We start from the raw sequence: 16,204 nt of genomic DNA, 5'->3' as shown, positions 1-16,204 counted from the left end.
CGGCACTGGCAGACAAAAAATGAATAATTATATGTCTATAATTTTGTTTTTGGAAGAGGTACCACAGAACAAAATGGGAACCAGAAATTTCTAAGAAGATTCTCCAAAACCAAATTTGGCAACAAATGAACCCTATTATCACTTTTTTTAATGGTCGAAAGAACCCTATTATCATGATTAATAACCAATAGTTGGGAAACACAGAAAGTAAAAAATATAATATATCTGGATGAAGCACAACCAACCCAGAGTATTTGGGCCAGAGTCACCCACGTTCAAAAATCGTCAACCCGACCCGGCCTTAACTTTCGCGCACATGGTGGCAAAACCCTAATAACCCATGATATATAAACTCACAAGACTTGGCTGCTCCTTACATCGCTTTGAGAAAAGAGGTATTGAAGAAGCCGCAGCTCCAGCCCTCCTTCCCCCCCTCAACACCTGCACCCAAGTCTGTGATTTTCCCAGACTGAAACCAAGTTCATTTCGTTTCTGATTTCTTATAGATTGAATATGATATATGTGATTAATCGTTGTGTTTTGATCTCAATATGTAGGAAAGTGAACAAGTAGCTTGAACACAATGGCTTACGCAGCGATGAAACAAAACAAGCCAGGGCTGGAGGAGCCTCAGGAGCAGATCCATAAGATCAGGATCACTCTCTCTTCCAAGAACGTGAAGAACCTCGAGAAAGGTATCTGCTTTTGCTTATTATATTTATTTTAGTTTTGCCCGATTCGCATTACTTGTAATACGTCCTGATTCTTTATTTTTAATTTGAAATGTACTATTTTAGTAATTAGTATCTCTTAGGGTCGCGTTTGTTTAATAGTTTTTCCATCTTCCCATTTTCTATTGTCGTAACACCCGTTCAGTAGCTGCATATTTGTTAGTGCGAATTGAACTTCGGAGAAAACTTTGTGCTTGCAATATAATATTGTGTACATTTAACATGAAACCAGTGCAATGCCTTTTCAATAAGATTGGTTTGTCATACCTGAATTATCTTCTTAATCTCTTAGATTTTGCTGGTTTTTATGAGCTTGATTGTATAACTGTTATTCAATTTTATTTTTCTTTAATTGCTTGTGACGTGGTCCAAATCGGTTTATCCACCATTGTTTAGATTATAAGAATTCACGTTTTATTGTTTGAATATTTCTTTAGTCTGTTGGATTGACATCTGTTTTATTGATAGTGTGCACTGATCTTGTTCGTGGTGCAAAGGACAAGAGGCTCAGGGTTAAGGGACCCGTGAGAATGCCAACCAAGGTTCTGCACATTACCACCAGGAAGGCTCCTTGTGGTGAAGGTATGTTTCGGTGTGAAATGTACTTGCTCTTAATTTACGGCTTGACAAATGACATTGTTATATTTCTGTCGTTGTTTTAGTTGTTTTAGTGTATATATGAATGCCTTATGGGCTAGTTTATGGACAAGGGTTATGGCTTTTGTGGTCATTCTTAGAGTTGGTTTAGGATTACCCTTGTTTGTGCTAGGTTACATAAGTAAATTTTGTAACTTACTGTGGCCTGTTCATACCTGACCAGTTGCAGAAATACATTGTCTGCATTTGCATTTTAAATGGTTATGTATGTATCTTTAAAATTTTGTTTGTGATTTACAGGTACCAACACATGGGACAGATTTGAGTTGCGCGTCCACAAGAGGGTTATTGACCTCTTTAGCTCTCCTGATGTGGTCAAGCAAATTACATCCATTACAATTGAACCTGGTGTGGAAGTGGAGGTTACAATTGCCGACTCTTAAACTGAACCAGTTTTCCGCATAGCCTTCCCAATTAGTTGGACAATGAGCTTGTTTTTTCTGTTCTAATTTTGAATTTAAAGATTTAGTAGCGTCGTTTGCAATTTCTTGACCCTGATGTTTTGATATGGATATGTACGTCAGTGCATATTTTGATATTGAATAGAAGTACGTTTTGCAAATGTTTTACCTTTGTTTCCTTTTCATTTTTATCCTATATATGTCAAGTACATCGTGAGAGAGAATCAAGACCAATTGAAATTCTTAAATTGAGTTTTGTTGTTGATGGCCTCTGGGGCGTTCAAATGTTTTCTTCCTGGTCTTGTTCTTCTACATCATTATGTGGCAATTGAGTTTTTGATGGTTGTCATGGATTGCCTTGTGGAACTTATTGCATTCCCTAAGGAGGGATGTGCCTGCACCCCAAAACCTAAACCTATATAGCTAAAATGGTCACAAACAAGTGAACCATACAAGTTGACGTATTCATAGTTTCTTATGATCTTGCCTCTTGATCACGTGAAGTGAACCATGAATGTTTACGATGCTTGGCAATGGCATAATTCAGCTCATTGCATACTGCTGCTGCTGATGATGAACTCATGAAGCAAAGATGAACTAATCTCTAATTAAAACTAGTGATTTTAGCTTGCCATATGCCTATATCGATTGAAATAAACATATCTCAATCATCTGTAGTGGGCTGTTGATTTAAATGTCCACTCGAAGTCCTTAAATTTTCTGACTTTTAACAAAACCATTGGTAGTTGTGGGTCTTGTTAGCCAAGCATCATCTCCAATGAATCTAATACCACCAATTATCAAGGTCATTGTATCTTCTTAAGCATTGTTTGTGGTTCAACCTTTTCAACCCTACTTCACCAAAAATAAATAAGTAATTATGTGTCTTTAATTTTTGTATGAAATGGCGATTAAACAAGTTGGAACTAACCTAATTTCAAAAGCATGTCGACCAAAAATTTGTAAGAAAATTTTCCAAATCCAAAAGTAAATTTGGCAACCAAATGAACCTTATTATCATTATTAATAATTAAAAGTAAACTCAAAAATATGAATTAAGCCAATTGGTCACGACAATGTCCCTCTTGCCGCTTGACGAAAGATAAAATATGCAAAAAGAAAAGACAATATCGGTGTAATTTGTCTGAAGAAGCCTAACTAACCCGATTATTATTTGGGCTACACTCATAAGTTGAACCCAACTTAAAAAATCTTCAACCCGACACGTCCATAACTATCACACATCTGGCACACATGGTGACAACCCGACCCGACCCGTCCATAACTTTCACATTGTCACTTAGGTTGTTTTGCTTTTTTTGGGGTCAACAGGTTGTTAAAATAGATATTTTGCTTCATTTGGATAAATCCCTTGCCCTAAACCCTCACCTCACCCAGGTCTGTGTTCTTCTTCGTCTCTCTCAGAGTTTAGATTATACTTATTTTAATAATTTCTAGCAAAACTGAGTGAAACAGAGTAATCTTTTGTCTTATTTATGATAGATTATATATGATATCTGTGATTAATCGTTGTATTGCTATGTTGATGTATAGGAAAGCGAACGAGTAGCTTGGCTGAAGAAAATGGCTTATGCAGCGATGAAACCAAGCAAGGCAGGTCTGGAGGAGCAGGAGCAGATCCACAAGATCAGGATCACTCTCTCCTCCAAGAACGTCAAGAACCTCGAGAAAGGTCTCTCCTTTTGCTTATCATCGGTCTTATTTAATTTTTGCCCATTTCTTTATTTTTATTTATTTTTAATTGGAACAAATTACTTTCTCTTAGCTAGGGACGCGTTTGTGTAGTTGTTTTACCATGTTCCAATTTTCAGTTGTCTAAAGACTAAGACCCATTTGATAGCTGGAGGAGGATATCTGTTAGTGTATATTGAACTTTGGAGAAATGTTTGTGCATATAACATGAAACCACTGCAAGACACTTTCAATAAATTTGGTTTGTTATACCCGAATTGTCTTCTTAATCTGCATGATTGTTCTGGTTTTTATGAGCTTCATTGTGTTCAATTTCAGTTTTACTTAATTGCTGTGTGACGTGGTTGAAATGGGTTTTATCCACTACATAAAGTTTTTAAGTTTGTTTAGATTATTAAGAAATAAGATTTTTCTTGTTTGAATATTTCTTTAGCCTGCTGGATTGACATCTGTTTTATTGACAGTTTGCACTGATCTGGTTCGTGGTGCGAAGGACAAGAGGCTCCGGGTTAAGGGACCCGTGAGAATGCCAACCAAGGTTCTGCACATTACCACCAGGAAGTCTCCTTGTGGTGAAGGTATGTTTCACTGTGAAATGTTCTTGTTGTTAACTTATTGCTTTGTGGGCAAGGCTTATGGCTTTTATGGCCATTTACTCAGAGTTTGGAGCTCCCTTGTTTGTGCCAAGTTACATAAGTAAAATTTGTTGCTTACTGTGGTTTATTCATAAATGACCAGTTATTGAAGTACAGTGTCTCTGCATTTGCATTTTAAAGGGTTATGTATGTACCTTTAAAATTGTGTTTGTGATTTACAGGTACCAACACATGGGACAGATTTGAGTTACGTGTCCACAAGAGGGTGATTGACCTCTTCAGTTCTCCTGATGTCGTCAAGCAAATTACTTCCATTACAATTGAACCTGGTGTGGAAGTGGAGGTTACAATCGCAGACTCTTAAACTGGACCCGTTTTCAGTGTAGCCTTCCTACTTTAAAATGAGCTTGTTTGTTGTGTTCTAATCTTGAATTTAAAGACTTGGTAGTGTCGTTTGCAATTTTCTTGAGCAGTTGTTTTGATATGAATATGCACTCCCATGTTTTGATGTTAAATAGAAGTACTGTAGCGTTGTTTCCTTCCCATTGATGCTCACTGTGGAACGGAGAAATGTTCTCCTGTTATACTTTATTCTGGTTGGATTGAGTTTCCGATTGTCGTCGTTGAACCCAAAAAAACCAAAACCTGTTTCATAATTTTTGTTTCTTATGTGCTTGCCTCTTGGTCACGAGTACGATGAATGTTTACCATGTTTTCTTTGAAGTAGAATGTTTTAGATCCTAGGCATAATTCAGCTGCTGATTGCATACTGCTAATGAACTTGACAACACTGCCAAAATTCTTTAAAAAATAAGCTCTCTTCTTGACACATTGTCCTGTTGATTAAGAAAAAAATTCACTGTTCTGAACAAAATTGTCAATGAACACTAAATTGAGATGCTATATGCGCATCAAATTGAAACAAGAAATTAAACACTATTAAGATTGACCTACATAATTTATGAACACCATAATACCCCTCGGGGGGAATTACTCCTTGAGTACCGAGAGAGCGTTCGTGCGCCACATCCGTGGCTCACTGTCTCCCTTGCAGTTGGAATCAACATGATTTCACATTTATCAAACACTCTCCCTCTTTGATTCCGAATAATAATCAAGATACCAATTTAAAAACTTCCTCAGCCCTGTCTTCAAATCTGTTGTGGGCATATAACCAAGCTCCCTCCGCGCCAAGCTTATGTTAGCATGAGTAAACAAAACATCCCCATTCCTCGGCATTGGCACCACAACCTTCTTAGCCTTCACCCTCAGCAACCTCTCCATAATACTCACCACCTCACTCACTGGCACCGGTGAAGTGTTCCCGAGATTAAAAACCCTCAACTGCGCCGGCCCCTCAACCCTGCCGCCACTCCCGGTGCTCTTCTCAGCCGTGTCCAACGCAGCCAAGCAACCCTTCACAACATCATCAATGTACGTAAAGTCCCTGGCAACAGAGCCATGATCTGGGCCTTCAAAAACCACAATAGGCTTCCCGCTCAACATGTTCTTAGTAAAGGAAAAGTACACCATATCAGGCCTGCCCCAAGGCCCATACACAGTGAAAAACCTCAACCCAGTAATGGACAGCCCATAGATATGGTGATAAGCGTGTGCTATTTCTTCCCCAGCTTTCTTCGTTGCAGCGTACAAGCTTGCTGGTTGGTCCGCACGGTCTTCTTCCGAAAAGGGTACCTTAGAATTGAGACCATACACAGAGCTAGACGAAGCCCAAACAATCGAAGGTTGTGGGTTCGCTGATTTACAGACCTCGAAGACATTGACGAGCCCAGCGATGTTGCTGTGGACATAAGAAGCTGGGTTTTTCAGAGCGTAGCGAACGCCGGCCTGAGCAGCCAAGTGGACGACATGGGTAAACTTCACCAGCCGGAAAAGCTTGGCGAGTTTCTCAGAGTCGTTGATGTCTGCTTCCAGTACGAAGACCCCATTGCGCAGTAGCAGATCCGAACGACGGCGTTTCAGCGACGGGTCGTAGTACTTGTTGAAGTTGTCTATTCCGACGACGCCGTCTCCGCGTTCTTTGAGCGCGAGCGAGACGTGGGTTCCGACGAAACCGGCGGCGCCGGTGACGAGAACCGAGTGGCCGGTGGAATTATCACGTGGCTTGGCGGATTGGACGACGACGTTTTCCCATGTGGATAGGCTTGGGAGGACTCGGCGGTTGGCATTGGAAGATGGGGTTTTGAGGAGGAAGAAAAAGAATAAGGCGAGCAGGATGGTGAACCAGCAGAAGATGAGCTTGGTTATGGAGCAGCGGTAGCGAAACCGATGAGTGTGTATGGGTTTGTCCATTGAAGAAATTTTCCCGGGAAAATTTCTCTTCGGCTTTTTTTTTTGGTTATGGGCTTTTAATATTGGTTTTTAAATGGGAAGAGTTTTGCGTTAATCGGGATTTATGAAGTTTGTAATGTGAAGGAGTTTGCATGTGAATTGAAGACTTTGAAGTCAAAAATCAAAGTTGGGTTTTCGGGTGACAGAGGGATTGGGCTTGTCCTCATCTTCCTTGATGGTCCAATGACTCCAAATGTAACTTAATTTCTGTGTTGTTTGGTTACTATTTGCTTGTTGGTTGGTGTAGTTATCTTAATGCCTCCTATCTATCTATGTACAAAGTGTAAGGAACCCAACAGAGAATCAAACAAAACTTTAAAAAAAAAATTGCAAATGATTGAAGATTCTGGCTTTCTTGTGTGGAAAGCTCAAGTTTTCTGTGTGCCGAAGAGAGAGAGAGAGAGAGAGAGAGAAAGAGAGAGAGATTGAATGAAGGAAAACTGGATAAGGGAGGGAAGCAAAGTTTGCAAAGGAGTCTAAACAAATAGAATTTTGAAAGGAAAGGGATTGCTTTCACAAATAAATACATTATTTCACATATGGGATTGCTTTCATATTCCTACTCCCCAAACAGAAGAAGCCATCCCAGTTCTGAGGAACATGAATCTTAAAAGCCTGAAAACACCTTTTGCAGTATCAAAGAAAAATAAGGGCCTGTTCGGTATCGTTTTTACAGCCCGTTTCTGTTTCCGGTTTTCTGTTTTTCGGCAAATACCCGTTCGGTGGATTGTTTTCGTTTTCAACGTTTTCGTTTTCAGAAGATACGGTAATTCACTTTTTCCCTCTCTTTCTCCAATCAAACTAATGAGCACCAGACCAAAAATAAATCAACTGACACTGAGGAGCACCACAGTGGACTTGAATCTCAATTTCCCAACTGTTGAAGATATTTTTGGTGAGCTGATTATGGGATGGGGGAAAGGAGACAAAGAGGGGGTCATATCACTTGACTTTTAACCAAAGTATAAATTCACCCATTAAACATTGAACATTGATATGTCTGATTAGAGGAATTTTTCGAACAAATCAAGCAACAAAGCTGCTTGCTTCTGTCAAATCTATAAAATCATGGTTAATTAATATTAATAGGCCTCTCCTTCTTACATGGTCTCTTCAGTCACTTCTATTTTTCCTTTTGAAAAAACAAAAACAAAAAAGACGAATATTGTTGGTACGCTTTCGGCTCCTTTACCTCATTAAGCATCGAAAAACATGCATTGAAATTCATGATTAGTTTTTCTAATCAAGTCCAAAATCCTATCCAAAGATTAATTAACAGAAACTTGAAATCATTTGCAATCACATACATATATGAACATAGATTTCATATATTTTGCTCATTTTTTTCAACACTCTGATCTTTAGCAATCATTCATTTATGTGCATGCTTTTGTTTTATTACCCACAACAACACCAACACCAACACCAACACCATTTTCATTTCATCATCACCTGCGTGGCTTCTTTCGGTTCTTTGAATCTTTATTCATTCATAAAAACTCCAGCCACTTTAGTCATTTGCTGTGCCCACCCACACCACCATCATATCTGCGGGGCGCAAGCTTTTTGTAAAATCATATCATAAAATCAATTTAAGCTTTTCCATAACTTGTTCCCCATAATGGAACTATGACGTGACTCATTGTTGTCGCAATTTTACATATCTTGAATGAGCTAGCCAGCCACCATGGAAGGCATGGAAGGTGGCCTTAATAATTTTCATGTGCAATGTGGCGATAGAGCAATTTAATTTGCATACACATGCATGGATGGATCATGAAACCGCAATATTATATATTGTCAATCTGGTTAGGTGAAAAGAGAGAAAGTCATGCTGCATCTTCTTCTTCTTCTTCTCTCAGTACTTGACAAAATAAATAAGAAATTTCAACCACCAGAGCAAGGTACATATTAAATTCCTGAATTTACATTTCACTCACCTCTCTTCTTTCACATCATTACCACCAAGTTAAAGCCTAGCTAGCTATAGGCTACGTATATATGCACAAAGCATGTGTGTGTACATATATTAATTTCCAATAATGCAAGTATAGTGAAGCACTCTTCCTTCAGTCCTTTTATTTACTTACTTATAAGTTACTTTCTTTTACCAAGAAAGGTACAAAAAGAGGTATAATGTCTATCCAAAAGTTGTCGGGAAGGAGGTGCAGAAAATACAAGCTATACAACCAAAACCAACCAAGTATATATCAAAATCACATAAACTTCCAAACCTCTTCTTCATATCCAGCAGTTGATAGCATGCGAATGCCACCGTAAGCAAATTATAAACCAATTCTCATCTCTCATGTCCTTCTCAAAGGCCAAAGCCAAGCCCATCGTTTTTGGTGACAGCATAAAAGCTTCCCTTTCCCCTTCATTATTTTCTCTCACCTATAAACTTTGGGTTTGAATATGCTAATACCTGAAACATGGCAATGCCATGCTTGCATGCTCTCTGCGGTCTATGGCCTGCCTTCGTACGTGATGTGCATCTGCATGTACTCAATCATACATCGACGATTTACAACATCGGACGGATTCCGTTATAACTAAAGTTCAATTACGTAATCTATTCTCGACTTGTATATGAATAATATTCACAATCTTAATTTAATGACACGAGCTTCATATTATACTTAAGTCTATTCAATTAACGGTTCAGAATTATCGGCACAACACAATATGATTTAGCTTAATAGTGGGATTAGCTAGAATTACCTTATATCATTATCATGAAATACACTTTATTTCAATACCCAAAAATATATATATATATATATATATTATATATATATGCAGCGAAGTGAAAATAAAATGAGATGAGTCGAATGTAACAAAGAAACTGTCGTTTGGTTCACAAGTGGCAAATACAAAAGAGGCTGGTGAAAAAGATGGAATGGATTAGTAGGTCCAATCAATGCATGCTATACAGTTTACTATACTATCGGCCCTATGGGATTGGACCAACATCCACCTTGAAAGGCGAAAACCAACCTTTCCGCCAGTAGAAACGCGCGTTCAGTAAACGCGGCCACACGAAAGTAAAACTCTGCATGCAGACTGAGACTGTTACCAGTCTTCCCGCCATGTACCCCAAAGTTTCCGCAACTCTGTCTTGACGGTGCACAGTACGCGCCTGGTGGAACGCAGAGAGAAACTGAGACACACACTCTCGGTGCATGCGCTGCTTCGGTTCGGTGTTTGCTCGGCTTTGCTTGCTCTTGGGCCGAGCGTCACATCACATTCAACGGTGGGGCCCACTCATCTCCCTCCTTCCTCACAGTTTGTGTGATCGATTGATTAGTGATTAGAGCTCTGAGGCCCACCTACTCCTGGGCCCCACCCTTCCATCGCTCTCAATCTCAGCTGTACAATTTAGTCTGACTCATCATTAGGAAGCCGCGCAATTTACTCCGTGATTTGCAAATTGCAACACCCAACTTGTGTAGTGTGTAGTGTGTAGTGTGTGATTGTATACTTTTGCATAATACCTTCAAATTATCGGTCAATTTTTGTTTTTGTTTTATTTAATTATTAAAAAACTGTATGTCCGCTTTCTGACACTTGAATTCGATCTCACTATGTATATATTATAATAATTTAAAATATATATCGCTCTCCATACATTATTATATGAAGAACTTACGTAATGTGAAATGAATGTCGGTTTATTGTGCATTCGACATGTATTGAATATCAAAACTAGCCCACGCAACTAACAATATCTCAATATACAAGAAACATCGTTATCATAAATAAAAACATAGGTTAAGCTAAAATAAATAAACTTATTTAATTATGCTATATGATATGGTAAATATTTTGATATATAGCAAAGGTCCCACATTCTAAATATATATATATTATGCAAACACCTTGCAGTAATCATAAGATGTATATACAAGTTTATTCGTGTGCTTGATTTGTCATTATTTCAACAGAGCATGAAAAGATATGATATTTATCTTTGCCTCCAGTGAATTCAAGAATGGCCTGGTTACAAATATCATGCTGCTAAAAGAAGAGAATCAAGGAAAGGGCGGGGGGGTCCAGACCAGAGACTCGGACTTTAGTAGTGTATATTAATAGACCAAGAAAGGTTATTGTGGTAAATTTAGATGAAAAAGCCAATGGAAAGAATTGTCCTTGAGTGGTTTGAGTACAGATTTTGTAAAGGATAATGGCCATTGTTTCATATTTGATGGCTTCTTCTTGCCCCGTGGTCCTCAATGATCATGCATATCAGATTAATAGCTCATAGTTTCGTATTTTTCAGATTGTGGAAGAATTCAATGAGTTTTTTCTTTTTGACGGTAAATGAAAAGGGAGCTCGAACTTAAAGATGCAAGGGGACGGACACATTGACTTGAACAACAGGCTTAATTCACTTATGAGGATTTGACGGGATTATTAGATGAATATTGAGCAGGAATTAATAAAATTCAAACAGTGAAACTCTAACATGAAGAGCTATAGCTTCTGTTGATAGGGACTTGACATGGAAGAAAATTACAAGTTTATGGACCAAAATCTACCAAAAGCAGTCTGGGTTGGTTGAACAATACTATCACATTCATATACTATATAAGCCCGCGTGTTGAGATGTTTGGGAAAAACTATCAACGACAGACTTTTACTTTGTTCAGAACTATTTCAGACCAACCAATGTTGTATTATTATTATTATTATTATCTTACACTAGAAAAAAAAAAAGAATATATACCAACAACAATATGTACGAGGACCACCCTTGAACTTGATGCCTGCCTTGCACATCCGGAACAACCGTACACATTTTTTATCAATTCTAATTTTCCTATAAATTTTCAACATCACTTGTCGAAATCAGAATAATTCATTTCCACCAAAAATATCTCCAAACATCTATATATATAAAGCAAAAGGCAGAGAATGGTGAAACATTCAAAATACCAGAAAATGCCCTTGGTTAATGCAAACATTAAGAATTCAAATTATTAATTAAATGAGGATAATATGGTAAATTCACACTTTTTCATATTTAAAAAAATTAAAAGAAAAAAAAAACAGATAATGGATCATATTTTTATAGAACACAACTACCTATTATCTTTTTTAATTCTAAAATAAATTTACTTATTTTTTTAAAAAAACCTCTCGCAAGCGCGAAAGCGCGTGCAAAGAGACTAGTGTACGAAAAATATTTAAAATATTTAAAATTTTGTGTATTATTTTTCCCAATAATAATAAAAATAAAATTCATTAAATACAATTAAAGAGGCGTTAAACAATGTAGCTTTTCCATTTAGGCCTATTTTCCCGCACTCGGCAAAATAAAAAAAATAAAAAAAAGAACACACGCACACATAAAGGGCTGAGATCAAATCTGATCAGATGACGACATTAGACCATGATGATCATGATGATGCTGCTGCCACGTCTGACTTAGCGGCCCCACCACCGTCCCTCACACACTTGGCTTTAAGAATCTATCTGTCCTCCATTACCCACAAACCAATGCCTCCCTCTCCCAACATTTTTTTTTTCTTTTTTCGATTTCCAAATTAAAGAAAAATAAACTAACTAATTATTTATTTATTTCTATATATACCCCCCACTGCGAAAAATATCAGACACTTGTGACTTCTTCCCACTTCACACTTACTCACCCACTTCCCAGCAAATTTAAAATGCGCCAGGGCTGTACCGGTCGGTTTTCTCAGCCACCGGCTCCGGTGCTCTTCCTCCTCATCGCACTTACCGTGCTCCTCTCCACCGCGCCAGTGATTGGATGGCGTCCCTGGCCCCACCTTAAATCCAACGCCACCGATCTCCAACTCGGAGACAACAAAAAATTCGAGGGCTCATCTGAGTTCGTCCATTTGAAATACCATATGGGCCCGGTCCTAACCGCCAATATAACCGTCCACACAATCTGGTACGGCACGTGGCAGCCGGCCCAGAAGAAGATCATCCGCGAGTTCATCAACTCAATCTCCGCCGCCGGTTCCAAACGCCCCTCCGTCGCCGGATGGTGGAAGACTGTACAGCTGTACACGGACCAGACCGGCGCGAACATTTCCCGTACGGTGCGCCTCGGCTCAGAGAAAAACGACCGCTTTTACTCCCACGGCAAAACCCTAACCCGGTTATCCATACAGTCTGTGATCAAAAGCGCCGTCACAGCCAGAACGCGGCCGTTGCCTATCAGCCCCCAGAATGGGCTCTACCTCCTACTCACATCTGATGACGTGTACGTTCAGGATTTCTGCAGACAGGTGTGTGGGTTCCATTACTTCACTTTCCCGTCCATCGTCGGATACACGTTGCCGTACGCTTGGATTGGCAACTCAGCCAAACTGTGCCCAGGTGTGTGCGCATACCCATTCGCCGTACCCGATTTTATGCCCGGGTTGAAACCGTTAAAGTCACCGAACGGTGACGTAGGAGTGGAGGGGATGATAAGCGTTATCGCACACGAGATTGCTGAGCTGGCAAGCAACCCTTTAGTAAACGCCTGGTATGCGGGTCAGGACCCGAGTTTCCCTGTTGAGATTGCCGATCTATGCGAGGGCATCTACGGTACCGGAGGCGGCGGGTCGTACACGGGTCAGCTGTTGGACGACCACGATGGTGCCACGTACAATATGAATGGGATCCGACGGAAGTTCTTGGTTCAGTGGGTTTGGAGCCACATTTTAAATTACTGTACCGGACCGAATGCACTTGACCAGTAAAAGTTTTAGGATGTTTATTACTTTTATCTTTTGTCTCTATTTCTGGGTTATTTTGCTTCTTCTTTTTCTTTTTTCCGGTTTTTTTTTGTGTGTGGTGGTTTTGGGTCTTTGGGTCTGGGCCGTTGCGAAGCTTGTCCGTTTGTTAAGTGCATGATTAGTTAAGGTAGTTAAGCTTGTTAATTATTGTAATAATGATATATATATTTATTGTATACTGGTTCTGTATACAAATAGCTGTCTTTCCCGCCTTATTTGAAGTGTGAGAGTAAGGATTAGGAGCAGGTGGAGCTATTTAAGGTATTTGTAAATGAGGGTCAGGCCAATTGGTTAAGTTAATGTATCCGCTTCATTGCACTCAACTTCGAACACCCTCCCTCCCTGTTTAGAATATCTTTGATGTAAAAAAGTTAAAAATAAATAAATTGAATGTATCTTAATCTAATTAGAAATTACCCAAAATTAGATATATGCATCTTTGGTGAGCAATGATAGAGTGCAGCAGTGATGAATAAAGGAATGGCACTATGGCTATCTATCTGTACTCGCTTGAAGAATTTAGTGCTCATTTACTCGCGACTGTTACGTTTGGTGGACCTGGACTGTACCGACCTTTTGCTCTTGGCGACAAGTGTGCTCGTGTTCCTTATCAATTCCTCTAGTCTAGCATGAACAAAATGTGCTCGTGTTCCTTACATTATTATGATTTGTTTACGAAATTCAATCTTATTAGAATTTGATTTGATATGGCGAATGACGAAAGATCGATAAGCATCTGATTCTTGTTGTTATTAGGGTTTGCTTTTCTGTGTGGTCCATCATTTTACTTCCAATTTTCAATGGCTCTTGTCGTGAAGGCCATTGTGATTTAACTAGTTTACAATAGAAGATTTGACTAGGAGAAATTGTTCATCTCATTCTTTTTCTTTTTCCTTTTCTTTTTCCAAATTATTATTATTTTAATCATATGCCTCTTTTAATTCCACTTTGATTATTAAACAGGTTAAACTTGTTTTCCCATATCATCATAGCCTTGGTGATTTCACAACATGAAAAAGACAGGATTATAGGCCCTACCTTCATGATTTTTCCTATGTAGACATTCATTTACAGAGAGGAACCTTTACTATTCCTTTGCTTTAGTTGTCCGATCATGGACACGCCTCAATGACAAAGTTAGACCGGTATATTTGTTTGTCCATGATAACCTCAAGCCTATACTTATCATCGCTCCTTCTTATGATAAATCACTCTAGAGTTATAATGATCTAACATATATCATGTTCATCAATAAAGTTTACGAAGATGATTAAGTTTTCGATAATATCCATCGGCCACCTAAACTCTAACAAACAGTTTTCACCATAATCTCACAGTTATGTGGGTTTGGCCAATATTGAAAGTTTCCAACTAATATCATATACCAACAAAACGTACTTGTAAGATGAGTCCCTTCAAAACTGACTGGTAAGATTTCATTGCCGTCCACCACGAGACTCCAATTGATTCTTTTGGTAATGAAATGAAAATGAGGTTGTATCATAATGTTTTAGTATGTGCCATTAGCACACTGGATCAAGTGTCAATTTCAGACGACCTGTGTGTGCATTTCATCAACTCTCTCCTTCAGTACCTTGCGCCCCACTTGTTTCTTTTTCTTTTTTCTTTTTTATTTTCCCTTTCTCCTCTCAAATTTCTTAGGTTAACTTTATCGGGATTTGGGCCGTGAGGCTTACGAGATACTACAACTTTTATTTTATTTTGTGTTATCTTTTAAAAAAATAAAATCTTGAATGCTTTTTCAGTTTTACTTTTTATGAAAAGAGGCACCAACTCAGTTGCCTGCTGCTTGACAACCCGCCGAAAAGCACAACCTACAGTTGTTTGTGTTTCCACAGTAATAACTTGGCCAGCACAGGGGCGCTCCAACTTCACCGGGGGCTCCGATACATTTGTTTCTCTTGTGTTGGGTACGTTTTAATGACTTACTTTACACGAACCAATAATAATAAGAGCAGTTACCCTTGAATTCAAGGTCGCGTGTTTGAATCCCTCTTCTCCAATATTGTTTTCCTTAAATTCAAGGTCACGGTTTAAATCCCTCCTCCCAATATCGTTTGTGTAAAAAGTAATAATAATAAGAGCTCATTGACTAAATAACAAACTCATAATCATGCAGATCCATAGAAAGACTTCGTGTTCAAGAATTTTGTTGTTTAGTTCAATGGTATGGCCCAATTTGGGTTACCCCATCGAAAGTATTAAAAGACAATTTCAAGTTTTAGCGGTCAAAATGCATTACACATACAAGCGGAAAACCCCAGCTGGCCCTCACTCCATCAACTTGCAAATTGAAAATCCAAACTATTTAGGACATAAGTTTTGACCTGAAAATGGAGGAAGAATAATATGGCTAGTACTAATAGCAGGAGTGTCACTCAAATGTTTAGCACTTTGATTATTTTAATCTAATCAGTGTTGAAAACATAATTATAAAAGTGGCAGCGGCGCCTGAAGCCCCGACTTTGACAAAGTTTCAAGTGTTTTTGTGTATATAAAATTGGATAGGTGTTACACTTTTACGCATGCTTTTGTTTTGTTTTCCTTGACATGTATCGTAAGAGGTTACTAGATGAATAATATTCTTGCTTTCTGGGTCCCGATGCACAAGTATTTCATTTGAAAACTCATATAACAAGTTGCATTTCGCAAAATTTTAACTCTAGTGTTTGTTTGGTTTCTGGTTTCAACTTTAAACAAGTCGGGCCGGACAGGTCGGGTTTTGTGAATTGCAAGGGAAGCCATCTGATTATCATTTAGAGCAATGAGTTGTCCAAATTGACTATCATCTAATGAGAAATGCAAAGGGAAAGAAGAAGAATAATTAGGAGAGGGGACCTCAAGTCAAGCTCATTGTCATCTAATTCTCACACAAAGTTGATCAAGCGAGGCACTCAGAGAGTCAGAGTCACCGACAGAGAATGGATTGGGAAAAGGAAGCCAACTGCTACGAGGGTAATCAATCAATGATTGGGTGG

General features: G+C 38.7%; 4 protein-coding genes across 4 annotated transcripts; 3 read left to right on the top strand and 1 right to left on the bottom strand.

The window, feature by feature from the left end:
* LOC18787722 (40S ribosomal protein S20-2) lies at positions 342 to 2,058 on the top strand. The gene is made up of 4 exons (XM_007218546.2): positions 342 to 451; positions 558 to 695; positions 1,200 to 1,313; positions 1,629 to 2,058. The coding sequence occupies exons 2-4, from the start codon at positions 584 to 586 to the stop codon at positions 1,769 to 1,771; spliced, it is 369 nt and encodes a 122-aa protein (XP_007218608.1). The 5' UTR covers positions 342 to 451; positions 558 to 583; the 3' UTR covers positions 1,772 to 2,058.
* On the top strand, positions 3,090 to 4,751 carry LOC18785181 (40S ribosomal protein S20-2). Its single transcript, XM_007218548.2, has 4 exons — positions 3,090 to 3,187; positions 3,344 to 3,482; positions 3,967 to 4,080; positions 4,320 to 4,751. Exons 2-4 carry the CDS (start codon positions 3,374 to 3,376, stop codon positions 4,460 to 4,462), a joined length of 366 nt encoding a protein of 121 aa, XP_007218610.1. The 5' UTR covers positions 3,090 to 3,187; positions 3,344 to 3,373; the 3' UTR covers positions 4,463 to 4,751.
* On the bottom strand, positions 4,987 to 7,007 carry LOC18784846 (UDP-glucuronate 4-epimerase 4). Its single transcript, XM_007221125.2, has one exon. The coding sequence runs from the start codon at positions 6,409 to 6,411 to the stop codon at positions 5,179 to 5,181; it is 1,233 nt and encodes a 410-aa protein (XP_007221187.1). The 5' UTR covers positions 6,412 to 7,007; the 3' UTR covers positions 4,987 to 5,178.
* Positions 11,991 to 13,559, top strand: LOC18785063 (protein EXORDIUM-like 3). Its single transcript, XM_007218178.2, has one exon. It carries the CDS (start codon positions 12,123 to 12,125, stop codon positions 13,167 to 13,169), a length of 1,047 nt encoding a protein of 348 aa, XP_007218240.1. The 5' UTR covers positions 11,991 to 12,122; the 3' UTR covers positions 13,170 to 13,559.

Source organism: Prunus persica, chromosome G2 (genome assembly GCF_000346465.2).
Source record: "Prunus persica cultivar Lovell chromosome G2, Prunus_persica_NCBIv2, whole genome shotgun sequence".
NCBI lineage: Eukaryota > Viridiplantae > Streptophyta > Magnoliopsida > Rosales > Rosaceae > Prunus > Prunus persica.
Note: the sequence above shows the minus strand (reverse complement) of the source record. Positions and strands in the feature narration are given on the sequence as shown.

What these genes read in the sequence shown, in the direction of transcription:
- LOC18787722 (XM_007218546.2), top strand. Translation starts at nt 584, where the DNA reads ATGGCTTACGCAGCGATGAAACAAAACAAGCCAGGGCTGGAGGAGCCT. An exon ending in CGTGAAGAACCTCGAGAAAG is followed by an intron (nt 696 to 1,199) that starts GTATCTGCTTTT and finishes TTTTATTGATAG; the next exon opens with TGTGCACTGATCTTGTTCGT. An exon ending in GAAGGCTCCTTGTGGTGAAG is followed by an intron (nt 1,314 to 1,628) that starts GTATGTTTCGGT and finishes TGTGATTTACAG; the next exon opens with GTACCAACACATGGGACAGA.
- LOC18785063 (XM_007218178.2), top strand. Translation starts at nt 12,123, where the DNA reads ATGCGCCAGGGCTGTACCGGTCGGTTTTCTCAGCCACCGGCTCCGGTG.
- LOC18785181 (XM_007218548.2), top strand. Translation starts at nt 3,374, where the DNA reads ATGGCTTATGCAGCGATGAAACCAAGCAAGGCAGGTCTGGAGGAGCAG. An exon ending in CGTCAAGAACCTCGAGAAAG is followed by an intron (nt 3,483 to 3,966) that starts GTCTCTCCTTTT and finishes TTTTATTGACAG; the next exon opens with TTTGCACTGATCTGGTTCGT. An exon ending in GAAGTCTCCTTGTGGTGAAG is followed by an intron (nt 4,081 to 4,319) that starts GTATGTTTCACT and finishes TGTGATTTACAG; the next exon opens with GTACCAACACATGGGACAGA.
- LOC18784846 (XM_007221125.2), bottom strand. Translation starts at nt 6,411, where the DNA reads ATGGACAAACCCATACACACTCATCGGTTTCGCTACCGCTGCTCCATA.